The sequence below is a fragment of the Aplidium turbinatum genome, chromosome 4 (genome assembly GCF_918807975.1).
Source record: "Aplidium turbinatum chromosome 4, kaAplTurb1.1, whole genome shotgun sequence".
Taxonomy (NCBI): domain Eukaryota; kingdom Metazoa; phylum Chordata; class Ascidiacea; order Aplousobranchia; family Polyclinidae; genus Aplidium; species Aplidium turbinatum.
The window spans coordinates 39731170-39758494 of record NC_137475.1 but is presented as its reverse complement, the minus strand read 5'-3'; the positions used below and the strand labels follow the sequence as shown (position 1 = coordinate 39758494).

At 37.6% G+C, this 27325-nt stretch overlaps 2 protein-coding genes across 6 annotated transcripts; both read right to left on the bottom strand.

Moving 5' to 3' along the window:
- Positions 1-134: 134 nt before the first annotated feature.
- On the bottom strand, positions 135-6642 carry LOC145769302 (uncharacterized). 2 transcript variants are annotated; one of them, XM_082580891.1, is made up of 6 exons: positions 6347-6642; positions 4892-5049; positions 3970-4046; positions 3140-3337; positions 2489-2683; positions 135-1562 (listed from the first exon to the last, which is right to left on the bottom strand). In XM_082580891.1, exons 1-6 carry the CDS (start codon positions 6497-6499, stop codon positions 1363-1365), a joined length of 981 nt encoding a protein of 326 aa, XP_082437017.1. In that variant the 5' UTR covers positions 6500-6642; the 3' UTR covers positions 135-1362. The 2 variants fall into 2 exon arrangements, with proteins under 2 accessions (XP_082437017.1, XP_082437018.1); XM_082580892.1 differs by lacking the exon at positions 6347-6642 and adding an exon at positions 5590-5781.
- A 1937-nt stretch (positions 6643-8579) lies between these two features.
- LOC145768758 (prelamin-A/C-like) lies at positions 8580-26940 on the bottom strand. Of its 4 annotated transcripts, none has more exons than XM_082580343.1 (12): positions 26860-26940; positions 25940-26123; positions 24253-24389; positions 17959-18089; positions 17442-17593; positions 16805-16975; positions 16426-16551; positions 15740-15793; positions 14649-14869; positions 13637-13751; positions 11869-11979; positions 8580-10499 (listed from the first exon to the last, which is right to left on the bottom strand). In XM_082580343.1, exons 1-12 carry the CDS (start codon positions 26886-26888, stop codon positions 10455-10457), a joined length of 1476 nt encoding a protein of 491 aa, XP_082436469.1. In that variant the 5' UTR covers positions 26889-26940; the 3' UTR covers positions 8580-10454. The 4 variants fall into 4 exon arrangements, with proteins under 4 accessions (XP_082436469.1, XP_082436470.1, XP_082436472.1 ...); XM_082580344.1 differs by having other exon boundaries at positions 11899-11979; XM_082580346.1 differs by lacking the exon at positions 11869-11979.
- Positions 26941-27325: the final 385 nt, after the last annotated feature.

The following is a 27325-nucleotide window of genomic DNA, read 5'->3' as shown; positions in this document are numbered from 1 at the left end:
TATCGATATTTAGGTGATTTTTGAAAATTTCAGCTTCTCTTTTAGTTTTGAACATTGGTGGACAATGGATCACAATCCTTTAAAAAAACGAGCTTTCTGCATATTATTGTTTTGTTTATAATCACAGACTTTGTTAGGTAGTTAGCTTGTTTGGGGCAAAACGGACAAAGGATGATTGGGATAAAACGGACATATCGATATTCCTTGCAACACAGCCTAAAGGAAACGATATTTTTTTAAGCATGAAAATAGCTTTCAAACGGATAGTTAGTCTGTTCCGGGGATCTGTAAACAGCAAAAGTGCATTTGTCAAACATTGTTTAACAAACAGTTAATATGATTATGTTTGAAGAAGCATACTGAAGAAGCTGCCTTTACGACGGGGAAAGCTTCATTTATAACAAACTTACTGGTTACCAAACTTAACAGTTTTTATTTATGGATAATATTTCTAACAAGTTCACGAAAATTCGCTTGATCTTGACACCACAAGACAAAGCGGTCATACTATGTCCGTTTTGCCTCACGGCTGGGATAAAACGGATAACTAGAATGAAAATCTTGTAAATAAACAAAAAAAGAAAAACACATTAAGTTTCATACTCTGGGCAGTTGTTATTAAGTGACATGTTAATTTAAAAAACTCAATAGATTCATGATATCTGATTTGTTTGCTCAAATAGAGCACTTTAAAGTTAGAATGCCCTTTATACCCAGCTTTTTCCCACTGCCGTAATGGACGCAAATTAAAACATTATTATACAGTATTAGCCCATGGATAGCAATCGTACTATGCCAAGCTGGACTAACCCACAATATGATATGCGTGGACTAACCCACAATGAAATGAGAATGCTCAATGGAATAAATGACCTTCCGCACTTAACGTGACACAAAACATCAACAGATTTCAGAATATGTTAGGAACTTTTAAGAACTGTTGTAGCCTACGTAGAAGGCCTACGAAAGTTTACGCTTTCACAATTCTGAAGCAATTGAGCGTGATGAAAAAGACCAGAGAAAATTATTTTCCTGTTGCTTTTCGATATAGAGGTTAGTCACACAAAAGAATATAGAAAAATTAAAAAGCAGTCTGATACATATTTTTCGGTTGTTCTAAATATTGCATAGTGAAAACATACAGATCCAGCAACACTCAAATTCACTATAGATGTTGGTTAGGTTCGATACTCAGCAAGGACACGTGGGTTTATTTTAAGCGAAAAACTTCATGCGGTGCTCTCAGTGAAGGCATCACTTTTTATTTCAATTAGTGTCACCAATTTGAATAATCCAAATCTTTACCATCAAACTCAAAGTTGGATAAAAAAAACACCATAGCTTTGGAGTATTTTATGCCTTTCACTGTTTCACAACTCCATATTTCTTATGCCAAGGTGTTTGCCATTCAGGATGTATTTGAAAGTCATAGGATGACTGTCTGGGCGCAGTTGAAAACATTGGTGCATAATCTGTGATGTGAAAATGAGGACCTTCGGTTGGTACAAGACGAGGAGGAGCTTTCTGTATGCTTTCAATCATTTTCTGCACAGTATTGCTTTCTGAAACATAAATAATTGTGGTTAAATATGCATTTCTTGAAGGCAATTGGATCACTCGGTATGCGACAACCCAGCAAGTACATTTTAGCTACTGCCCAAGTTAGTAAATGTAATTTTCATCCAACATCAGACTTGCTTGATCATCACTTGCTAAACTCAGTTTGCTAGCTTGTTACATACCAAGTGTAGGCTTGGTCAGTTTTTACTTGCTTACTTTCATCATCTACCAATTTCAGCGACTTGCCGAAATGTTGCTAGCTCAGTTGTCACTTACTCAACTACAATGTGCTGAGTTCACAACTGATGAGCTGTGGGCACGGCCGTGTGAGCACTATTTCGGGTCCTCTCAGAAATCCACTATGCTTAGTGATGGGGCTTAAAAATAAGACTAGAAAGCATTGAGGGTCATTAACTCTTTCAGTGTGAAAAAAAACTTACATTCATCATTTTAGCAAATAGTAGGCTAAACAACTCTTGAGATTTTCTAGACAAAATGTAGCAAGGCCTAATAGGCTATGCCGACAATGCAGTAGCAGATGTAGAAAAAGTTGGGGAAGGTGAAAAAAATAGAGAGGGTCTGGGGAGCATGCCCCCCAGACAGTTTTGACAAATATGATCTTGTTTTTGTCATTAGCCTACTTAGCATTTTTCGAAACAATAATGTTTTTTTTTATCAATACGCACCCTTGGCATGTAACCAACTTTATCAAATAAAAATTGGATTGAGGTAGAAGGTTTGGTTTAAAATTTAAGTTAGTTACCATTTAAAAAAATCATTTACAATCACAGATGGATTTCAATTTATTTCTTGAAAGTTTATAGGCTATAGCCCAGTGTTTAATCCTAATTGTTTATTGTTCTGTATATAGTCTTAATAAAATTTACCAAACATGTCAATAGACTTGTAAGTTACTGTAGTAGCCTACCTTCAGCTCCAGCTCGTTTCATCCATCGCATGGATGAATACACATTTTGAGTGGGTTGAGACTGTTTTGAACGCAAATTCGGGTGGTTACGTCTTAGCTTCAGATACTGTTCATTTGTGGGCAGTTGGGTGGCTTCAAGACCCTTTTTAATGCGAGCTTCTGTTTTCTTAAAAGCTTCTCTGATTGCAGCTTTATCTGTTTATGGGGAAAAATTAAGACCGTGAAAACGTGTTGACTAGGTAAAGGAAGATCGGCAGACCTTTAAATTGTCATTCGAAGCTTTTCAGTGCGTCCGGGAACCATAACCATTTTGGGGTGGTAAATATAGAATAGATTTTCGACCCAGGAAGCACAAATGAAGACGACCATACGATCTTGTTTTACAGATAAAACAAACTTCGTTTTACTTGAGTTGATTTAGCCTACTTTTGCATTGCCAATATTTGCGGTAGCCTACTCAGTTGATGTAGGAAAACTATCAATAAACAATAATCCAAAAAGTTAAAATAAAGTTTCTGTTTGAAATAAAGCGCCTATCGCATTGGTCTGTTTTAATAACAGTAAGCAGAAATTAAATGCAGTTAGCTTAGAAATCGAATGTACAGGAAACAGCACTTGAACTACCTTAAATAAAAAAATTAACTATCATACCCTGATCGTTGCTTAATTTTATCCACGCTTGTGATGCCTGTGCTGCTGTTTGGCTCATCATTTTCTGCATTTCGTTTTGTTCTTCATTCATTTGATCCATCGAAGTATGGGGACGATGTCGGGTTGAGGCTGCCATTGCACGGCGAATGTCGTGTTTATGCGTAGAAATATATGTATCTAAATTCTCTTGAGCTGATCCTAAAATGAAGCAATAACCTTTTGTTAGTTGTACAATGTGGCATGAAGATAAAGAGTTGCTCTTCAAACAATTGGTTATTGTGTTTCAAAATGCAACTTAGTCTGCACTCTGCAATACACAAAAGTATCTATTGTGAGTTACAGGTCCCGTGATAACTTATTCTAATGTAGATTTGATGTAAACATGACTTGTTTGTATCTCTCAATCTTTCTGAAAGCAAATGCTATTAGTATCTGTACGTTCAAACTAAATGTAGGCTTATCCATGGACTTCTAAATATATCAGGACTGGAAACTGAGTTTACAACAGTAGGCCAAACAGTTGGTACAACAGTTGGCCAACAGTGGGCCAACAGCCAAGTAACTAACCTGTTGGCCCACTGTTGGCCAACTGTTGTACCAACTGTTTGGCCTACTGTTGTAAACTGAGTTTCCAGTCCTGATACTATTTAGAAGTCCATGGCTTATCCCTTCTGCTTGTAGTAGCCTACTATAACTTCCAGTTAAGATACTTTCTGTAGTGGCTTCTATTATACTCTACGCTTGCTTAGATTACCTTACTCGAAGCTGCAAACAATTTGAAAGTGTTCATCATACACTTACTAGTTTATGATGTTTTCAGAGAAACTCACCTTCATACTTCTTAGAAGCAGCTTCTTGTGGCGAATAACAACCGTCCACTTTTTTCAACCGCGTTACAAGAAAAACTCTGAAAAATTATAGCTAAAGTGAAGCGATTGACAAGTAATTTTTCTTGTAGTTCATTCTCACAAGGTGCGCCCGTGACACTCAGCAAACCCCTTTTAAGCAATTAATTATCTTTCTACTACTGTATGCAGTGGCGTAGCCAAGGAGGGTGGGGGGGTTCGGGGTTACAACCCCCCCTTTGGCACGCGTGTGACGTCACGATATTGAGAATGATGTTTTCATTCAAAAAAAAAAATTGCTTAATTTTAAACAAAATTGCATTAAAAGAGCGAGTTTTGCCAATACCAAACATTCAAACATCTCAGCCAGGAATTAGCAACAAGAAAACATAGAGACTTAGCTTTATTTCCGAAAAATGCCGAAAAAAACATGATCTTATCCTTTTGCTATGCCACCGGACAGCATCATTTTACAGGAATATTCATACCCACATTTTTGTTGAAAATGCTCTCAGAATGCACCAAATTCAAAGTAATTTTTCAAAATTTTCTGGGGGAGGCCTGTTGGGTCGTCAAAACCCCCCCCCCCTTTCAAAATTCGTGGCTACGTTACTGACTGTATGTGTCGGTGAATGGAGAGCAATTCTTGCAGTGCAAATCGAGAATTTTGAAAGAAGGGGGTTTTGACGACCGTTTGGTCGTCAAACCCCCCCCCCCCCCTTTCAAAATTCGTGGCTACGCTACTGACTGTATGTGTCGGTGAATGGAGAGCAATTCTTGCAGTGCAAATCGAGGACAGTAAAAATCTTGATTTATCTAGTGTAAGAAACAAAGACTTGAAGAATTCATGCGATCATGGCTTCAAGCGTGTCGGAATAAGCTGATGAAAATGTTTGGTTTAACTTACGTGGGAGGATGAGGATTATTAGATCTTCCTCTTGAGGAAGGTCTCATACGGTTTCGTGTAGGCTCATCAAGATATTTCTCTGCATGAAGCCCATTGTACGTAGTCACACTTTTCCCATCCCTTCTCAATTCTGACGCCCATGCCTCTTTTGCACTTTTCTGTATAGTGGTTACGAGGTAAGTTTTTATGCACAGCACACAATCATGTAAACTAAATTGTGTTTCTATAGCGTTTTAAAATTACTTGAATGCATTTATGTTTCATATTAAACACGAAAACTCACAGTTAGCCTACCCAATAAAGTTATTCCTTTTCACATTGATTTAACGTCTACAGACGTTGAATGAATGTGAAAACGACCAATTGTGCTAATTGGAACTTTAGCTTAGCTGATGAATGTCGGCTTTGCCTGTATAACGCTCGAAAAAACCGCGGTTTGACACCGTTTCAGAGCACGTGACTGTGTCATGGAAAGAAACGTAATGACATGCAAAAATAAAGAGTAGCTGACTTGATGACTGTAATGTAGGCTATTGTCTTGCATCTACAATTTGCAATGTAGACCTACTGCTATCACAACAGGCGCAAAATAAAATGAAAAAGTTTGAATATTTGACATTTACCAATTTTTATTCTATTTTGAAAAATCATATATCATTTTTCCCTTTTTGTTATGCAATCATAGAATTTGCCTTTACCTCAACAAAGCCAACCAATTCTTTAAACTGCTTATTCCGTTTAACTCTTTTATCTTTTTCTGGATTAATGCGATGGTTTCTCAACCACCTGCGAATGCCTTTCGTATCAATCATAATTGAGTATCGGCTAATAGTGAGTGAATGTGACTTGAATTTAGTTAGGCTTAAAATTGCTAGTTGCAATCTAAGTTACTGGCCTATTACTGAAGACGAAACACAGTAGTAACGTAAAAACTGTGAGTTTAAGCTTTAAAAGAAGCTTTCTTAAAGGGTAAAAATTTCCACAATCAATCCATTAAAATCAAACTACTGTAGCTAAATTGCTATTCTATTAGCCGACTGTAAAGTGTAAACGGAAGTCAAACATGAGGTGTAAAAGTTTTGCTGAAAACTCAATAGCTCAGTTGGTTAGCGCGTGACTTCGTAAACGAAGAAGCTTCAAGATCAAGCGGCGCTGGTTCGGCTCTCGGGGTGTGCGCTTGAACAACGCACGTTAAGGACATTCAGCGGCACCTAATGGATGGAATAATTCCTCGGCAACAACACTTCAACAACCATCCGAAAACTTCACTCTGTTAATCTCTGTAACTGGCCCTGCGTCAAAAGCCTCTACAAGAATGGGAAACTACCAAGAATAACCAATCAAGGCTTTGTCAGCCCAAGGGTAAAGATTCAAAACCAAGCAAGGCCACTGTCGTATAGAAAGATTGGGCCTACAATGAATTTTAGTTCATTAGCCCTCTAGAAACTGACTTACCCAAATGGCGTTAACTTCTTCGGCAGCCAGAGGTCGAAGCATGGAACGCAATCTGACAATGTCGGGCGGGGCAGATGTGACTCTTCGAAATGGGTCATAATGTCGGGTTACCTTGCGTTTGCCCAATCCAGGATTAGGATGGGCCATTGCCATTGTTAATAAACGCTATGTGAGATGCTACCAACTACCAATCCTTTCAACTCTGTTTTTGGTTAAACATAAAAATTCCTTCAGTTGGCAATTTACCCTGAAAACAAACGACCAACTTTGTATCCTAACAATTCTGAAGACTCGATTTTGGGATAAACACTTGTCTTATAACAAAACAATCTCATTTATCTGTAATATATCGCGTTTCACAATCTTCTGTTGAAGACTACTTCATTCTACAAAGTGTTAAAACCCTAAATGATCAATAGCTCAAGTGTTGGCGCTGTACACAAAGTGAATTGGTTGCCATACCGGCTGAACAATAGAGAGGCTCGAGTCAAAAGAAACTAGAGTACTGCTAAAAGATGCGATTGTTACATAGCCTATGTATTTTCGTTTTAATCAGAGCACAATAAAGTTTCGTCGTTTTGATGATTTTTTTACTTGTTTGATGCTTATATTGTAGGCTTTCAAAAGCACATGAAACTAGTCAATCCCTGTTTACCTGACCACTTAACGAGACCTTATTCAAGCTGATTTAAATTGTTAGCCTAATGTTAGTTTTTTGAAACAAGCCAACCTGAAAAGTCAAAATATGCAACTCAACAGAAGATGATGGTTTTCTGCTAGTTACAGTTGATCTCGATGAAAAGGTTCTTCATTTGCGTCAAAACTATCCCAATTTTTTATCCCAAAAACATTCAAATGTCCGATGAAATTTTCTACTTGGCAACAGAGGAAGCATATGTTTATTGCTGCGACGCATTGACACCCACATAATGACTTTGAAAACGAGAAAAAAATGCGGTAACCTAACTAGGGGCGCCGGATGCTCCCCTGCCCTCAAATTTTCTCTGAATGGGGGGCAATGGTGGCCTTTCAAGGTCATGTAAGCTAGTGCATATTTTACAATTTCTGCTATTTGCTTTTAACCTAATTGTAATCTTTCATTTTTGCCTCAATCAGCTAATCTTAACTCCCCCAAACCGCATTCAACTTCATCATCTTTTGTGTCCAAATTCACCATTATAAAAACAACTGCAACGGATAATGACTTTTGGATACAAGGAGATGAATTTACGCAGGCTCTAAAAACAAGGGCGTTAAAAACAAGGTTTAACCAGCAAAGTGACCTTGCTATAGCAAGAAAGGCGGAAAAATGCTCAAGATCACGCGGCGCAAGTTCGACTCTCAGGGTGTGCGCTTGAGCAACGCATTTCAGGACTGCTCTCCATTCAGCGGCACCTAATGGATGGAATAATTCTCCGGCAACAACACTTCAACAATCGGAAAACTTCACTCACTCTGCCAATCTCGGTAACTGGCTCTGCGTCAAAAGCGTCTACAAGTATTTCCGAAGGCGAAGAAACTACCAGAAATAACCTAAAGGCTTTGTCAGTCCGAAGATAAAGATTCAAAACCAACAGACTTTACAGCTGAAAAGTTTGGGTGTTCAACAGAACAATTATCGTTTCTAGCACGAGTTGCAACATTCGATTTATTGCTTCACTGACGTTTCGCGCAACATGACAATGCGCATCCTTAGAGCGAATAGCCTATCATACAAAATAAAATTTACAAAGTTATGCAATGTACCCAACCGGAAAGATTGAAATCTATTTCCGAAGGCTTATAAATCTTTATTGTCTTGACACGCAGGCTTCATGCTTATTTGAACAAAGTTGGAAGCGTTATTGTAATTTCGTCTCGAATTTCTGTTGGTTACCACTGCTTCGAATTTACGTTCAATGTTGGAAGTTTTTACGTAATTTAAAATGAAAAGTAACCGCTCACACATCTTTGGCCAATCTTCAAAATAACATGTTTCACTTTTTCTTGCCTTCAACCGCACTGCAGTATATAACTTTGTAAATTTTATTTTGCACATTATTCGCTCAGAGGATGCGCAGTGTCATGGTGCGCAAAACGTCAGTGAAGCAATACATCAACCTGTTTGATGTTACTTTTACTTTCATCAGATGAACGTTGCAACTAGTGCTAGAAAATAATAGCCTAAGTACAGGACGCCATGTACTTTCCGACTGGCGTAACTGCATCTATTTGAAAAGAACGGACAAGCCCACAAAAGAAGTGATTATATTGAGTGAAATTACATGAAAAGCAAATGCGTAAGTGGCGTGATGCTAATGATACACACAACATGCAGTAAAAAGCAAGAACTGCCGAGTTAGTAACGAGACGTTTCAAATTACAACTACTACCCAGACGGCAAATCAAACATTTTTTACATTGATTCACTACAAAGTAAAAAACGATTGATTTGCTGTCGGGACACATACATCCGAGTTTCACTTTTTCATCAAAATACTGATATTCACCGACAAGAAATTTTCACTTTATGCACCAAAACGATGAGATCAACGATGATAATGTGACGAGTATTGAGTGATAAACAAGTCAGCGCTGAACCATCTGCTTTTGTTGAGTGTTATGCTTTGAAGACAGCTATGCAAGCCAAAGGTTTGGTTTAAATAACCACATAATTAAGCTAGTAACCACAAAAACTTTTCAAATCTATTTGCAAATCTACATATTTCTTACCGGTGGAAAAACCTTTGATTTGTATCCACTACGTATTTAAGCTACAAGCACAAGAGTTAACGTTTCTGTGGTACCGTGATAACTTTGTAGCGAACACTTTTTCTGTAGCGTTAAGGTGAGGCGTAAACACAATGGCTCCGTGTTTCAAAGCAAACTAAACAGCAGATGCGGCAAAAGATCTGAATCTCTAAGATATCGCCACCATGCGGTAATTAACTAGGACACGTGACAAGGAAGCAGGGCGGGGCCAGGATAAGCTCTTTTTCCACATTTTTGAGAAAAAAACATGATCAGTGTGCCCGTTTTGGTTGCCCTTAACCTCGCATGACACAAACCGCTAAAGACTTGCCACCGACAGTTACAATAATTGAATAGCAGTGTCTTTGGCGTGGGAGCCATGAAACAATCAACTACAAAAAGCATGCATTGGAAAAATATTTACACAATTTCAAAATATATGTACACTCCTAAAAGGGGTTTCTCAACAAAGGTTTAGCCTTTGCATACAGTCGTGCTATGGTGGTGTTACAAACGTGTCTGTTTTTATACTACATTTATTTTGTGAGGAATGAAATACAATTTAAACAAGAAATTAAGCTAATGCAATTCTCGAAGCTAGCCCACAGCGGAAGACTTTGCTTTGAGAATTGAAACACAAAAGAAATCTCAACTTTTTGGCAGCTATACTTTAAGCGACGCTGCGGTTATTTACACATGTGATCCAAAATTTCGAAATTTTAAGGCAGGTTGCATGAGTATTTTCTATCTGGACAATCTTTATTCAACTAAAGTCAAAAAAAGTTTATTTTACAAGCTAAAAATGTCCAGCCAGCAGTAGCACACACAAGTTGTATTTTTCTCTCCCATTACAACCAATCAACCGTTTTTACATTGACTCAATGTAAGAAACGCTTGATTTGTAGCCAATTTTTTGCAACAAAAAGCTGATCACAAATTATAACATTGTGATGTTAGTTTAATGATAGCAAGACCACCAAACGTCACGTGCTCACTGAACAAAATCACTTATTTTCACATTGATTTAACATCTCTAGACGTTGAATCCATGTAAAAAATGACGATTTAGCTAGGTAGATGTTCGTGCCAGTAAACTGGTAAATGACGCCAATGTCTCTATCCAATATGGCGTTTCGTCAGCCAGCATAGAAAATCGGTCATTTTACATTGATTCAGCGTCTGTAGACGTTGAATTAATGTAAAAAGTCCAGTATTGCTGAGTGAACAAGACAAAAACTGGCCCCGAGACAAGTAAAAAATACTTTTACACCTAAGAAGTTGGGAGGTTAGGTGGTCGTAAAAATATAAAAGTTAAGTCCAACACAGCCATCAAGCTTGCATCATAGTCCACGCCGCAACCGTCTTTATCTTGATCAGACTACATGACCAGGCAGGAGTTGGTGCCTTCTGGGGACGGGTCAGCCTGTTTGTACAACACATAAAACTTAACTTAATTGGTGTTCAGCATTAAGCAATGGATGAGATGTACGGATTTTTTAATACTCTGATAGGACGCGGTTAAGCGGTTGACTTTGTGAACGATAAACAAACTGCAATATTAACCGGCTCTGGTTCGACTCTCGAGGTGTGTGTTTTGAGCAACGCATTTCAAAAGTTCTTCATTCAGCGGCACCTGCTAGATGGAATAATTCACAGACAACAACACTTCAACAATCGAAAACTTCACTCTGTCAAACTCGGTGACTGGGCCTGCGTCAGTGGCTTAAAGCCTCTACAAGTATGCGAAACTGCTCTCAAAAAAGCTTCCTCAGTTCGAGGACAAAGATTCAATCAAACAAATGTTAACATTGTTGTATTAACAGCAACACTTCTGCCTTCGTTCACCATAGCTTCCCAGCATACAGCAACGTAATAAGCGATTGGAGCAGGTGACCCTGACGATGAACAGTTCAATGTTTGTTGAACAGTGGGTTCTATTCAGAACTGCCAGTGTTTTGAATCAGATGCCTGGTGAAGGATTATCATCATTTTTCTTATTAACATGCTGAAATTCACAATGTTATGTGTACTGTAGCATACTATGTATGAACTTCGCTAGAGAACTGAAACTTCAACAAAAAGTTTAGTGATGCCTGATGACGAAGATTTAAACTTAAACCGCAGAAACATATAGTCAGCAATTGATCATGCAAGAAATATTGAACTGAAACCTACATCGTGCAAATCAAATGAGGAGTTGTTTTCATTGCGGAGTTGCAAAAACAGAAACCTCCATAACAATTTTTTTAAAGCAGAGAAAAAAACCAAAAAGCGTGAAGAAGCTTGTTGTAACTTAAACGTGGTATCAAATTATATTTAAAGTGGCTAGATTGGTTTGAAACAAAGGAAGAATGTCGATACCATGGAGTTCATACCATGGTTAATCCGATGTTACTTTTAGCTTTCGATATTTAGCCAACCAACTATGATGCTGTGCAAGAAAACAAATGTCGTTTTAAGTAAGATAAGTCGAATTCACTAAGCGGCGGTATTAACTTTGTGATGCACATGTAGGAAAAAGTAAAAGACAAATTTTGCGCCTCAATAAAAAGTGTTGTTCTCCTCAGCCAAGTTTTTGTCACAAGCGAATTGAAAAACCAGAAAAAAATCGGGCTTGTTTAGAAATAAAATAACTTATTCTAAAATCTAGAAGTTAGTATAGCTAGTTGAATTTTTTTTTTAAACAACAATTTTTTTGTTTGGATGAATATCAGCACCAGGGAATGCTTCCAACACTAAAAGCACGAATTATGATCGCATATTGCATGCTCTTCCCACTGGCGCAGATATACCTGCTGGTGTAACACATCCTCTCTTCCTACCTCTGCCCGTCGTTGAGTCTTCTCAACTCTCGAGTCAGTCTCGATCGTGTAGGTCGTTGTCGTCATCGATGACGTCATCTCCTGAGCGAACGAAGCAAAGTGGTCATTGTTTAACAGCTCCAGGTACAAGTCTGGTGCTAAGGATTTGTATAAAAAGGACCCGAAGGAAAAAAGAATTAACCTTTCCGTCCTTTAACCCTGTAATTGATTGCCTTCCAAAAAGGCACCCTCAACAAGCGTCGAACTGGTGACCATCTGTACGTTGACCCTTGCCCTCTCAGTTTCGCTATGCAGGCAATAAGCACATTGAAAGCAACAGTGTTATATCAGAAGAAATGGGTTTTTAATAATATCTATCGTATTATATTATAATATTATTTGTTGGAACCAAGCTATGGCATTAGAAAGAGATCGTCAAGCAAACATTTTCCACCGATTAGAAAAAAGACAGTGGAGTGCAGAAACACGACCTGTCGCGTTTGGTGAAGGACAAGGATGTTTGCAAACACTACGTTAATGGTACCCGGTACGCACAAATAGATGACCATGAGAATGCACGGAGTTCGTAAAATCTCAACATGGAGGTTGTTTGTTTGTCGTATCCAGGCTTACACCCGATGGTTTAAGATTTAGATTAGATTATGTGGACGGGAAGGCAAGGAAGCCAATGTCGTGGCCACCTTCAGGCATGTCATTAAGTGTCCTGTCAAAGACACAGTAGCATGCTCTTGAGCGGTGTCAAACCGGCACCCTTTCGATTGCCATTCCAGGGTTCTCAACACTCGGCTATGCAGCCGAAAATGGAGGTCAATAACAACGATATAAAGCCTGATCAAGGAGGCGATAGGTTTGTGTGAGCAAAGTTTGATGCGATTCGGTTCACGCCTAAACATCGTCATGATTACGTCACTGAACAGAAAGTAACATAAACCTCATTTACAAATTTTCTCACTTGTTGAGGATAAATCGAAGGATAACTTAAAAAGTTATTCGGTAAGCAAATAATTTTTGCTTGATAACCTTTACTGCAAGAGTCATTTTATGAGGGACAAAGAGATACAGATGCATTTAACAATTTCTTTGCAAGCTTAACAAAGGAAATTCAATTTGTTTTACATTATTCGTATTTTGTGCGACGGTTTTGGTAAACTAAGCCTTCGAAACAAGTCGCCATGTTGGCTACTGGAAGCGACTGCGTATATATGCTTGAAATTACTGAAAAGATAATGAAAGAGAGAAAATAAAAATATTGAAAAACTTAATGAAAACTAAAGCAAGCAAAAGTTACAATCGCTACAAAAAGCAAAAATAAAATGAACTCAAAAGAACCCAGTGGCATTAAGTGTACAAACTGAACAGTAAACATCGATGCAACAAAAACCTTCAATTTTGATTCATTGAGGCAATATCTGTGCAGAAAAAGTTACCTTTTTACATCGTTTCAACGTAAGGTTTTCAACCGGGGGCAAATTGCATCTAATCAAGGAGGTAAATTTAGTGAAAAAGGCAAACTACAAGGTAAATGCCCAACATCTGACTTGAAAAAAAAAATCAAAAACGAAGGAATGAACTTATCTTCAGACAGTCGGCGAGATGGGAACTAGAGAAAAAAGATCGATAACCTCTGTTTTAACGTGTAGCGACGTTGAAACGATGCAAAACGGCAGCTATTTCGGACTGAATGACAGTCATTAGTTCCAAAAGCCGAAATTTTGAAACAACCATGCGTCAGTGATACCTTCTTCTTAGCCCTGGCTTCTCCTTCGGCGGACTGGGTCACGACCCTCTTTCTCTTCCGACGAGATCGGGTTCGTCCCTTACCCTCCTCAGTCTGGCTGGGGCTCAAATTCAACCTGGGGGTAATATTGTTTCAGTTATGTCCTTATGTAAAAGCAAAAAATGTATGTGATGATATCAATTAAGTAAAAGGGTATTAGACACAGACTAGGCTCGGTCAACAAAGAAGTGGACAAATCAAGGGATTAACTGATTATGGTTCACATCTCGGCATAAGTGCAGTGGCCATCGATGATAGATCTACTCAGTGCACAAGTTGTGTCAACGAGGGAACATCACGTAAACCAGGGGTCACCAAACTTTTTTCACTGAGGGCCGGATTGCTGCGAGTTTAAAAGCCGCGGGCCGTAGTGTGGTGACCCCTGACGTAAACTAGCAACAAAACCTACGAACTACAAGAGAGCAAGCGTCAGCAGTTCCAATACCACACACGTACGCAAAACCGAGCGAGTTAAAAAATAATTCTTGATCTAAGTGTAACCCTTCTTTCATGCAATCGATGTATGCACTAACAGATAGTATAGTGCCAACAAGTACCTTCCGTGATCCCAGATACGTTTACAACTTTATGCGGTATTTAACGTCTGTAGACGTAAAACCAATGCAAAAATAGACTCATTTGCTAGTGGCGTGTTTGCTATTTTAAAAGTCTTCATAAAATATGCATTAATAAGATGCTCAACTGAATTTACAACAAGCTTCTTCAATAGTCTTTAAGCAGAAATATTGTGGCAATGTGAAAACATATTTAGTGATCTAGCAGACTAAAAAGGACACGAATCATGCTTATTTCTCAATCAATTAATCAAAATCCGCTCAGTCGAAGCTGACCCGGGATGACCTTATGGATCATTTCTTACTCGTCTATATTCCAAACGCCCTTTTAATTAAAATAATATTTGATAATTTGTTGTTTCATAAAAAAATACATTGATTTATTGACGTCATCAAACCTTTCCTCTTCCTCTTCTAGAAGCTTCCGGTAGACGGCAATCTCATGGTCTAGTTGGAGCTTGATGTCCAGCAGCTCACTGTAGTCCTTCTCCATCCTCGCCAACGTATCCCGGACCTCGTCCCGTTGCTTCTCGACCACGAGGACAGCGGAGATGCGGATCTCACGCTCCGTTTCAACCTGACCCTCCAAGTCTTGCACGCGGTTGTTAAGGTTGTTGTTCTGAGGAAGGCGGAATTGAATGATTAAAAATATATGCAACAAAAGTTTTGCGATGCCTGTTAGGGTTGCGTGGGCTGTAAATCTGTAAATTTTTGTGATGCCGAAAGACAATGACAGCCACACCACAAAACAACGAGGAAGTGATTGAAATACATTAAAGTGATATAACAATTGCATGATCTCGGATTATAGTTTGTAAGGATTAAGGAAGTTAGTGTGAAGTTCATTTCTCAAATTAAACGCGTTAGACAATGAATTGACAACGAGGTTTGTGGCAAAAAAGTAAATCATGGCCATTGGCCAAGTACATACAAAAGTTGCTTTCCTTTGCTCTGGCATGTCGCAATAAAGGTCTGATTCTAATCGATTTATGTAGAAAGTAGCTGCCGTTCATCAACTGAGGGGACAGTGAAAAACCGGACAGTCAGAAGCAATATTCCAAAACCGATCACATGACAAGGCAGATGACGAAACGTCAGGGCTGACAGCAAACCAAAGGTGGTTTCAGCTGAGCCATCATAAAAAAACTGCATAATTACGTCAGCTAAAACGTAGTGATACGTTGGCGGGAATGGAGCAAGCACACAACACACAGCCATGTTTAGAAGTTCACTAGAAGTCACATGAATATGATTAGTCAGAGGGAAACGGAACTTGACAAATTATTAAGATGCAATACAGAAAAAAGTCCGGACGGGCTTTGGGAATTATCTGTAAAGTTATTCAAGGATTCGAATACGGTAGTGATCTTTAACACTGCAAAGAAAATCGATTTACCATGTAATTTCCCGAAAAAAAGAAATACATCGTAACTAAAAAAAACTATGTTAATTCAACAAAAAGTAGCTCTAACTAGAGAATCTAAAATACCTCGATCTTTATCGCTTCTACAATGAACGAGTGCCTTTTCTGTTCTTCCATACCCTGGTAGCAGCAATACTTTGAGTACACGTATGAATAGAATCTAGCACAAACTGACTAAATAACACAACTGTTCCTCTCGCTGCATGAACACCTTCAAGCACGGCTGCATTAAAATGTCCCGTCAAGTAAAAAAGAACTTTTAAGCGGTGCAGATCTTAGTCCATGCTTCACAAGAAAGTGAACCAGGTCATGTACTGTCAGTCAACATTCTGAACAAGCTGTCGGATTGTGTGCTACGACAGAAAATGCACTCTGCCTAAGAAAAGCCATAAAATCATCAACAGTTCGTCAAATACAACCTTTGGTCATTTACTTCCCTGACAAAACTGCACTATTCTTAAAAAATGTCTTTGAGCTATATCATTGTGTTGGTCTGCAAGCAAATCTGCCATTTATTTTGCTGAAGGTTTGAGAAGCTAGCTGACGTGGGGTTACACCTTAGATCATATGCTTACTGCAGAAGTCTCGAAAGTAATATACTGTATGCTTAGAGCTTTAAGCCTGTTCAGAAATACTTAGAAGAAGTTGAGATGACGACAATTTAATGGAATCAAAATTAATAAAGTATACACTTGAAGCAAAATGCATTAGTTGAATTAACAAAACGGACAATTCTTAAGGAAAAAATCTACCTGCGTCTGCAGTCCTCTGATGGTGGATTGCAGTCTGTCCGTCTTCATGTCCGATGCTTTGGATAATTCCTGAGCTTTAAGACGAGATTTGCATTCGATATCAATTTGCTTTCCCAATTCGGTTATCTATAAATATTGGGCATCAGAAATAGACTGCATGCTGGGCAAACAGCGGATTGGTGTCGCTTTGAAAGAATCACATCACTGTTAACGATTAATAATGGCTTTCATTGAAGGACTCTCTCAAAAAATGTTAGTGTGGTAGTAGAGTGCAGACGTGTTCCATGTAACCTTGACTTTCAAACTAAGTATTTTCGTTAAGAGAAACTTTTGATACGTTAGTTGTAATGAGATCGAACGGCAGTGAAGAAAATGCTACCTTGAATCTATACTGCGCCTCCAAGTCTTCCTTCAATTGCTCCAAGTCAGCGGTTTGTTGCTCTCTCAAATCAATGATGGCCGCTTCTAATCTGCTCTCGTAATCCACTTTCACCTTTTGGTCCACTTCAGTCAAGCTAACTGTATGACGCTTCCGTACTTCCGAGATTTCCTGCAAAAAAATACAATAAACTCAATCGAATGCGAAAGCTGTTGGATTTTAAAACGGCAAGGACAAAGTTTTGAATAAGCAATAAAAATTGACACTGAGAAGATAGGTGGTGAGAAGCACAAAACTATTCCCACAAGCGTAGTGAATGATGTAATAACAATTCAAGCAAATATAACTTACTTGCAAAAAGATTCTGTGCCAGTGCATAAAGACAAAAACCTAATCTTAAATTAGATGTTCAAATGTTATTTGTGGTATGTCTCTCTAAGAGACAAAGCACCTGCCGTTGAAGTAGCTTTATTCGCAATCGAAGGTTATATGTATATATGGAAAGGATTAATTATGGTGAAATGAAAAAGAATGCAAAAGATACAAATGTGTGAATGAAATAAGAACCAATCAAGCTTTATCGACAATTATTTTTGTTTAACTTTTACTGTCTAGCAAAGCTTTATAGCTAAGCTACCTCACGGTGAAGTCGCTCCTTGAAAAGTAATTCCTCTCGAAGAGATTGAAGTTTATTTTCGAAGTCAACTCGTTTAATCGTTTCTGACTCCAGCATCTGCTGCGCGGTTTCCAGTTCCTGCTGGACATCCGCATATTTCGCACGAAGACTTTCTAAACATGGTTGAAACCAAGCTTAAAGATCACGTATTCACGTTCAAGCTAAAAGTAACTACTTAATGGAATTAAACTACTTTATAAAATACATTTTTTATGCATTTCATACAAAAGATTTTCAAAAGCTTAGTTTTCTGCTGCCACAACAATACTTAATATTGCAATAAAGAAAATAACGAAACACTTAGCGCCTATACAACTTCACGTGCATCTGAATATGAAGTGGCCCGAGATTGGGACAAAAGATTATTCAAACGATACAATAAATAACAATAAACTAACATACAGTATAATACGTTATTAAATTAAAACGTATTCGGAAAAATTCCATGCCCGAATTGGGAAATTATTCAAGTACATACCAAGTTCTTCACAAAATTCATCCCTTTCCTTCTTAATGCGAGAATACTGAGCATCTTTCGCGTTCAGCAAAATGTTGAGGTCCTTGAGTTTGCCTTCCAAAACGCCGTTATCATGAGCCAAGTCATTCGCTCTGAAAATGGAAAAGTTGTAGCGTTGTCAGTATTGACGGCACAGCGAGTTGTACCCTTGCAAACATCGATCAAGTGCTTGATTCCAGAAGGAACCGCTGAAGTCAGTTAACCAACTTTTTTGGATGAAAGACAGAACTTGTTAGCTTGTTAAGTAGATTACATTGAAGACTGTGGAGAACACGCATTCCATTTGGAAAAAATAAAAATTTTTAAAGTTTTAACAATGTAAAATTTGCTTTTTCCTTACCAACGTTGCATTTTGTAACTTTTTCGTCAAAGCACCAAATGTGCGTCCTGTTTTTGTATCACAATAGTTACTAAAACCTTTTTGTTGAGTGCGTATTCAAAGTAGTAGCTAGTGGGTGGTTTTTATACTACAGTATTAAATTTCACAGAAATGACAAAAGGCGGTGGCTGTTTTCAAACCAGAGTCACCTAAAATGGCTTGAATCGCTTCCACAAATCAAAAACAAAAGACACAAAAATATATTTCATACCAGCCTACAACCTTCACGTATTATGACACTGAATTATTTGTATCACTTTAAAGGGTCTGCTACTATTCGGTGAGTCTGATTTGGTGAGTTCGTAACCTCTAACCCCTAAACCCTAAAACGGCAATAATAATTAGGCTACGGTACCCGATAATTAAAAAAAAATTGAAAAAATCCCCTGTTAAGGGATCGGACTCACCAAATCGGACTCACCGAATTGGACTCACCGAAACGGGCCATTCCGCACTTTAAATGTCTAGTACAATGTAACATTGACATCAGCTAATTTTTATTCTCAATAAAAAGGCTACAAAACTTTCGAAAGGCTTATCGAATGAGCTAAAATGGTCCAAAAATCATCGAGAAAACTCTTTGCTGTGTGTCACATAAATCGTCAAAGCGTTAAATAACATTGCTCTAAATCTAAAACAAGCGATCTATGCCATACCCACAACAGAAGAGATCGCAGACCATATAAAGAATTAGGTAAACATTGGCGGGGATGTGTCAGGATGCCTGTCGTCAAACATGGAATGCTATCAAACATGGAATGCTAATATAAACCACAAAAACAGCTCGATATTCTCCTTAATCACCCGTATATATTAAGTAAAAGGTAAACAAAGACTACCGGTAACTACATTTTCACTTTTTGCTCATACTGAAATGGAGATATGGGATAAAGTAGTGAATGGGTAAGTTATATAAAAACAAAATTGTGAACAACACAATATGATGAATTGGTATAATTCACATTCTAACACACAATCGAAACAATGCGTGGTGCCGGATCTTTCTGTGATCAAATCAACATTTCACATACACTATGATACAATGAAACGCAACGCGTCACAAAGAACCTTCGCGAACCTTAAACTATCGGTAGAGCAGCAGATGAGCAGACATGTAGAAACGTGAGGTGAAGTCAAAATAATTGGACCTTTGTCTTGGATTGCGTGCAAAACAAGTTGCGATAAAAAGTCAAAGTGCCTGTTCTGTGAACACGATTATTCCAAAGAGCACAACTATGCAAAAAAATGTAATACCGAAGTGCCTGTCCAGTGGCGTAGCCAGGAAAAAAATTTGGGGGGGGCCAAATATTTGATGAATTGAAGAGAACGACAAAGTGTTTGATTTAAGACATCGCCACCTGATGTGCAGTGGCGTATCCTGGTGGCTTGAGCAAGGGGAAACAATGAAACTGGTGGGGGTTAGAGCGTGCCGAAGGCACGCGTATTCTAGGGGGGGTCCGGGGGCATGCTCCCCCGGAAAATTTTTGCAAAATTACACTTAAATAAATGGATTATAGCGCTTTCTGGAAACACTTTTAGGGTAATATTTGTATGAAATTTATTAGCAGATAAACAGCTATTAACTTATTAAAGGTAGCTCTTACACACAAACGGTCAAAATCTGCGGCTAAAACTAGAGAACACCGAAAACTCAGCTACAGAAAAACCCAACAGAGTAAGCCATTCTGAAATTGCTTCCACAAATTAGTTAAAAGAAACTTAAATCCAGAAAATTTTGCGTGATTTACGATTTGCAAAGTTTATTGGTGTCTTTCTGTGTGTCTAAAACAAGTCCTTGGGGTGTTAATAGCCAGATGTCTTGGAAAACGTTATAAATTTCTGCAAATTTTATTATATTTTCAACAAAGGGCTCAACTTCGGAATCCAAACTTCGAAAATTTGGGGGGGGCCATGGCCCCTTTCGCCCCCCCCTGGCTACGCCTATGTGCCTGTCCTCCATTAATAATAGTCATTTAAAAGAAAAGTTTGACATTCTTGTGACGGGTAATTAATGCAAAACACAGGCCTTTGCGCACACTTATAAGATTGATGGTTGATGTTCAGGGATATGAAAGTACAACGATAACTACACAGTTTGTAATCTGAGCATACCAACTTGCCAACGGCAGGTCACTGCGTAGATCTAAGATTGGCGGGAAACCGGCAAAATATAATCTTGTTTAAAGAGAGTGACAAAAATGAGTAGAACAACAGAAAACGAGAGAAAGAAAGAAACAAAAAGCGCAGTCGTGCGTAACAAGCATGTTTCCCTCAAGGCAAGTAAATCCAGATAGAAGCGTAGGTAAAGGGCGTCACTTAATGTCAACCAAGCATAAAACGACATATTGCTTGTGCCAAATTTTTTTAGTTTATGCGGCAAACTTTACGTCTATTTGACGTTTAACTTTCCATGTGATACGAAAAACTAAAATACCTGGCATAACAAGATGACAAAAGAACCTATGAGAACCACTGTGTCCACTCTTTATTTGCAGAGGCATATGCGATTGTACGGTACAACACTGCATGACTGTTCTATTTGTATGTGCTGGTTTAAAACTGCTTTAACCAGACAAAAAGAAGCGACTTTCTTCAGTAGCACTCTTCAAACTTCAAATTCGAACTACCACTTTAGATGGCAGCAGCAAAAATTTGTAATCACGATTCGATTTTCAACCGAAATTTAATCACAAACTTGTTCACTGACTTTCAAACCGCCACAACCCGACAATTGGAACAGTTTGCACATATGTGAAATTTGAACATGCACAAACGCAAGGAAGGTCAGTTATGGCCAATAAACTTTTTAAACTACTATTCGCCCAGCAAAGTCACTGTAATACTCCACTGCACAAAAATGTGTATTCAAATTTGTGAAATCAGTCAAAAATGTTTCTCGGCAGCTGATTTGTAGCAAGAATTGACAGCGATAGACACGTGTTAGCATAAAATGTTAGCATAAAATGATTTTAACAAGTGTGTAAAAGCAACGCTTTGCGAAGGCGCAAAACCAGTGAAGCAGCACAATTCTCTAAATCCCAACCGGGCAACTTTTTCAAAATGGGTATGGCATGGATGGCTACAACTATGCCAAGCCCAAAACCAGTAGAACGCCTTGAAGTTTTACACTGTAATCTTCTTGTTGGGCAAGTGAGTTCAGTTTTCATTTACATCAACGCAAAGAGGTAAACTTTTCATAACTATTCAATATTTTACTTAAAACTCACCACTATCATACGTTTACAGTAAGTGGCTTAAAATAAAAATACAGTACCGGTACATGTCTGCATAGACAAAAAAACTCAAGCTTTTATATGATTATGATTACCATACTAATGATTATTATCGATTGTATACAAACACAGGAGTGTAGCTTCGAAGGAAAAATAATTTTGCGGCAACATAGCAGATGACAGATGACAAATCAAAAGAAAACGTATTGCAATGTTTTGCAAACACACCCTAGCAAATAGTGCAGTTCTGACAGTTTACATGCAGGCTTTAGCAGATTCCAAATTCAAATTGGTTAGGCCTAGCTTAGATTATGGCTTAAAACAAAAGCCAAGAGAACATATCGCTTTAAGATTCGCTGTCTTTCGGTTATTTTCCTGACGACAGTGACACACGGAAAACATTTCAATAATTTATCTGATCATGTGAAAACAAAAACGTATATATCAAACAGGATCATGGATACTTGCGAAAAACTTGTTGGTTAACAAAAATGTATGCAATAAAAGATCCGATCAATTGAGCCTCCAAAGTCCAATCAATGAGCGATAGGCAGTCACACTCCTAATTACCGTTCGGCAAAACAAAACATCTTTTGGAGTGAAAGACAACAGTATAAATAGAAAGCTACTTAATTGCGGCCTTTAGGCATATAAGTCACACAAAAAGTTGTTGTGGCAATAGGCAAAGATCGAAGACTTTTAATTAGACATCACTGGTTTGTTCTCCAACGATTCAAGGTCATTCGAGCATCAAGATATCAAACAGAAGAAGCAAATTTTCGTTTACAACATCACAGCGCACCCGCCATTACTATAGATACGTCATTGTGACATTTTGCCGCCAAAACAAAGCAACTTAAAAGTGACGTAGCACTCACATCCACAAGTGCAAAAAGAAATGTGTCGCACACATCGAAGGGAAAATTTCAAAACCATGTAAATCCATTGAGAACCAGTTGACCGACATTCATGCTATGCGCTAGGTTCATAAAAGTTTAAAGTTCGGCGGGACCAAAGCATAACTAACATGTTGTTTCATTGCAATTTTCCGTGGAAGCGTGATGTGCAGCCTAAGAAATGCACAAGCCTCCGCGGTAAATGAGAATGTTTTCATCAAACAAGATTTCAGAACTCATACAGATGTACAATTGTACATTTTTCGGCAGTAAAACATGAAATAAAGTTAAACATGTTATTTTGCTTTTGTCCCTTAAACTTTCAAGTTAACACTTTCGTGAACCTAGCGTTCAGCATAACCGTAAACTAGTTTGCAATGGATTTTCATGGTTATTTATGTGTAGGTAAGTAAAGCTATAAGAGAAACCTTGAATTTTAAATGCTTACGGTGGACACCATCAATACCGCTATTGGTTTGTGTAACTATCATTATGACTAGTGACTACAGTGCTGAAAGGATACGGTACGGTAATTGCGAACAAACATTCATATGACGATTTATAAAGAGACTAAGATAGTAACCCGTATAGTGTGGACATTTAAATCAGGGGGAAATAAAAAATATATGATTCCGACTCCTCGATATATTTCTGGCCGGGTCTGCTACTATTCGGCGAGTCCAATTCGGCTAGTCCGATTCGGCGAGTGCCCTATTCGATAATTTTTTGAATTTTTTTTAAAATTATTGGGTACCGTAGCCTAATTATCATTGCCGCTTTTACATCGTTTTAACGTCGCTAAACATTGAAATAGGACCCTAACCCCCAACCCCTAAATCCAACCCTAACCCCAACCTTAACCCTAATCCCCAACCCTAAAACGGCAATGACAATTAGGCTACGATACCCAACAATTTTTTAAAAAAATTCAAAAAGTCGTCAAATAGGGAACTCGCCGAATTGGACTCACCGAAATGGGCCATTCCGTTTCTGGCCATAACGATCTGTATTATGTATACACAGGCGCTGACACTGTGCGAACTAAAGACCGATACATTTTCGATTTTGAAGTTTAAGCTAAATTTACTTTATATACGGTATATAGTTTTGAGAATCTAAATTGTCAAAGTGTGATCACTGAATCTTAAATCATTGTAAAACTCTTAAAATTACATTAAAACAATAACAATGTTTTCCCAATTACCGGTGTTGCCAGACGCTTTTTGGATTTCCAACACAAGTGCCAAAATCTAGTCTGTTATAAACTATAGCACAAAAGTAGCTCAAAATTACACAAAATACAGACAAAGACTATATTTATTAACTAATACTCAAACTATCAACTTATACTAGCAATTTTCGCTGCTAACAGATCGACTTTCAGTCAAATTTTAAGCGGCACGTTGTCATGGCCTTGTTTCTGACCAGCTCCAACCGCTGCCGGAATGTTTTCAAATTTTTTGTCCTTTTTCTTTTTTTCAAATTTAATTTCAATTTAGTTGTGATCGAAACGGCGACTTACACTACAACTGAGAACAAACAGTTCTATTTTCTGATAAATTATCAGAGCGCAATACGCAGAACAAAACACAATAATTTGAAAAAAGATTGTAAACAAAAATTAAACTGCTGATCGATTTTCATCAAGCCGGAGTCGTTTTTTTAACCGACTCCGATCACGCCAAAAGTCATCTGACTCTATAACTCTGGTTTAAATAAGAGTTTATTTTCTCTCAAATAAACTTACCGGTTTTTCTCGCACTCATATTTCTCCTTGAACGAAGATGCTTCCATTTGAAGTTGAGCCTTCTCCTTGGACACCTCATCCAACAGTCGCCGAGCTTCTCCGAGCTCACCTTCATACATGGCTTTCATGTTGCTCACCTGACGTAAAATCAGCTTGTGAGCGCAATTCAATATTGTCAAGAATTGTGTGGTTACATAGGTTCATGGTTCCTTCCTACTCAAGACATTCAACGATGCTTATTCAAATATAACCATCTCTTCTTCTTCACTAGAATGATGGTAAATTTTCCAACACAGACTTGTTTATAATGAAAAATATATGAACACGAACGGGTTCCACTATTAGCAGTATGAAAGACAGCAAATAAGCTAATAAAGTAGGTAAACATTTAATCAGAATACAATACATAAATTAAAATATTGTATGCATCAACCTTCCTTAAAAATTTTGACAACTTGTGTTCTACCATCTTTCTTTGTTCTACAGACAATCCTAACAGAAACAAAAGCTAAACTGCTAAGTGCTATGATAGTATCCCACCACACCTTTGCAATTTGACAACACAATAAGGGGAATCGGTATTATCGCTCTATTAGTAACAAAAAGCTTCATCCGTTTTAACAGGAAGTTATTGACTCAAATGAACGATGTTTACTATTTAGCAAACTGAAGAACCTTTTTCTTCTTGCAGACTAATTGAAACATAGAACTGGCAATGAAAGCAAAACATTATGTGTTTATTTTCTTTTTAAAAGTTTGTTTTCACTTACAGTGTGATGTGATACGCACCATTTGATACGTGATCATTTCTGTTACAAAATTAACAAAAGAAACTAAATAAAAAACACATTTTGTTTACAACAGTCATCCATGTATTTTTTTTTATATTGCAATCAAGCTCTTCTGGAGACAAAACGTTTTAATTAGTTCACTGGTTCATTCACTCACTCCACGAGATGGATGACTACAGTACATATATAGACGTAGCATAACTAAAAAGATGATTGCATATGCTATATGTATAATAGAGTAGGCCTATAGACTTTAATTTGTAAGTAGGAATGCTCATAACAGCCAATTAAAACGACGTATTTCTTTCGCAAATGAGAGACATTATTATCATGTAATTGTAAAGCATTAGTTGCAATATATACTGTATATATTATATATGTACAATACAAACCAGTTGTTTTCAAACTTTTTCAGCACATGGCGCTTTTAGTAAATTAAAAAATAACGTTTTTGTGGCACACTTACAAATACAATACAACAAAGGTGCTTTAAAAAATTTTAGTGTTATACAAACTTTAATGGTGTAAATTCCCTTGTCTTGTCGGCAAGGCACTTACTACAGTATAATATAATAAGTGAGCATTCAAGTCTCAAAGGCTAGACTGCACGCCTGTTGGTGAAAAGAGGTTATTTTTAAAAACTTTAGATTTTCATGGCACACCTCTTATGGCCGGAATGGCCCGTTTCCGTGAGTCCGATCTCTATTCAGTGATGTTTTCAATTTTTTTTTTTAATTAATTGGTACTGTAGCCTAATTATCATTGCCGTTTTAGGGTTAGGGGTTAGAGGTTAGGAACTCACCGAATCGGACTCACCGAATAGTAGCGGACCCCTTATGGCATACTTGTGTGCCATGACACACAGGTTGAGAAACACACTATACAATAAGACCTACTTCTCGAGAACTGGTTTGCTCATAGCTTGACACTTGGATTTGGAGCCGAGAATTTTCTGTCTCCAAGGATCGAACTTTCTCCACATAGACTGCCATCCGGTTGTTCAAGTTTATCATCTGATCCTTTTCATCTTTCCTGGACGTCACAGAAGGACTCAGTGGTGTTGATGCCGCATCTCTGTCTCTGGAGATCAGTAACTTTTAATTGGACCTAGTATTTTTGTCATATCTAAGCTTACACCAGGTGGTTGAAACGTGCTGGTAAATATATAGTTAATAAATACAACACAACATTTTTGTTTCACACTGTTTTATTGCTAGTTTATCAATCATGGCATTACAGCAAATCAAATCGAATTTCAAACTTTCTGCTTCATACAAACGACGACGAGCAAGTCGAATGAAATAATAATTAAGTAAAGTGAATTATATATTAATGTAAAGATTGTTGGATGCTTCAGGAAGATGCATTCTATTAAGTGACTGATCACAATCATATTCAAAAAAATACAACATCAAACATTCTCATAAAATATTTTTACCAACTTTATTAACAAATAAAGATATGCAATTACGCATGCCGACAGCAAACTAAGCCATGTTAACATCAAGTGGTCAGGAACCATAATACCCATAGGATTTTAAGCCAGCTTGTGAAATAATCTGACACAGTGCATGGGATTATTCTAATATGGAGTAAAAGGAAATGATTGCAAAAGTGCTTTCGAAATATGGGCAAAACTGCCTTGATGAATAAAACTTGATGTTAGGAGAGTAACCTTATTCAAAGAGAGTCTTGGAATTATTACACGAGCAATGAGTACGGTATATTTGTTGTTGTAAAATGCATTGAAACTTACACATATCAATTAAATGTTTAATTTAATATAGGTCACAAATACAATTTAATACTACTTTACCTTCTTTGCTGAGCTTTTGGAGTTGCCATCTTGTAGTAAGCTTTGATTTAAAAAAGCAGCTTAATTATACACAAGTTTTCTGAAGATCAAAACATGGAAAGTTTTCGTAAAAAGTTGCTTTTTGTAAAAAAATTAAATTTACAGTATGGTCTATGTGTGTATTTATAACCATTTTTTTTCAAGGACCTCTGAAAATTGTATTTGTTAACTTGAACAGTTACTCTTTGTTTTATTGGAAAGATATTTTCATATTCTCAAGCGTGTAATAATTTGGTGATATTGTTGTAAGTATTAAAATTACAATAGCGCATTTTATGATTATGTACTGTTTTAATTCCACTATTAATTCCATTATATATTCGAACACCACTATCATTCTGGCAGAATAATTCTGGGCAATCTAATCTTCCTAATAAAACAATTTGTAAAAATGCGTGGTAAATAATGCAATGACTGCAACACACGA

Excerpts from the sequence above, each read along its gene's own strand:
- LOC145769302 (XM_082580891.1), bottom strand. The coding sequence starts at position 6,499 with ATGGCAATGGCCCATCCTAATCCTGGATTGGGCAAACGCAAGGTAACC. Across the intron at positions 5,050-6,346 it reads AAGAAGTTAACGCCATTTGG|AAAAGTGCAAAAGAGGCATG; the intron begins GTAAGTCAGTTT and ends ACCACTATACAG. Across the intron at positions 1,563-2,488 it reads GAAACGAGCTGGAGCTGAAG|AAAGCAATACTGTGCAGAAA; the intron begins GTAGGCTACTAC and ends TTTATGTTTCAG.
- LOC145768758 (XM_082580343.1), bottom strand. The coding sequence starts at position 26,888 with ATGGCAACTCCAAAAGCTCAGCAAAGAAG. Across the intron at positions 17,594-17,958 it reads TGAATTTTGTGAAGAACTTG|AAAGTCTTCGTGCGAAATAT; the intron begins GTATGTACTTGA and ends AACCATGTTTAG. Across the intron at positions 15,794-16,425 it reads TCAGAGGACTGCAGACGCAG|GGTATGGAAGAACAGAAAAG; the intron begins GTAGATTTTTTC and ends TGCTGCTACCAG.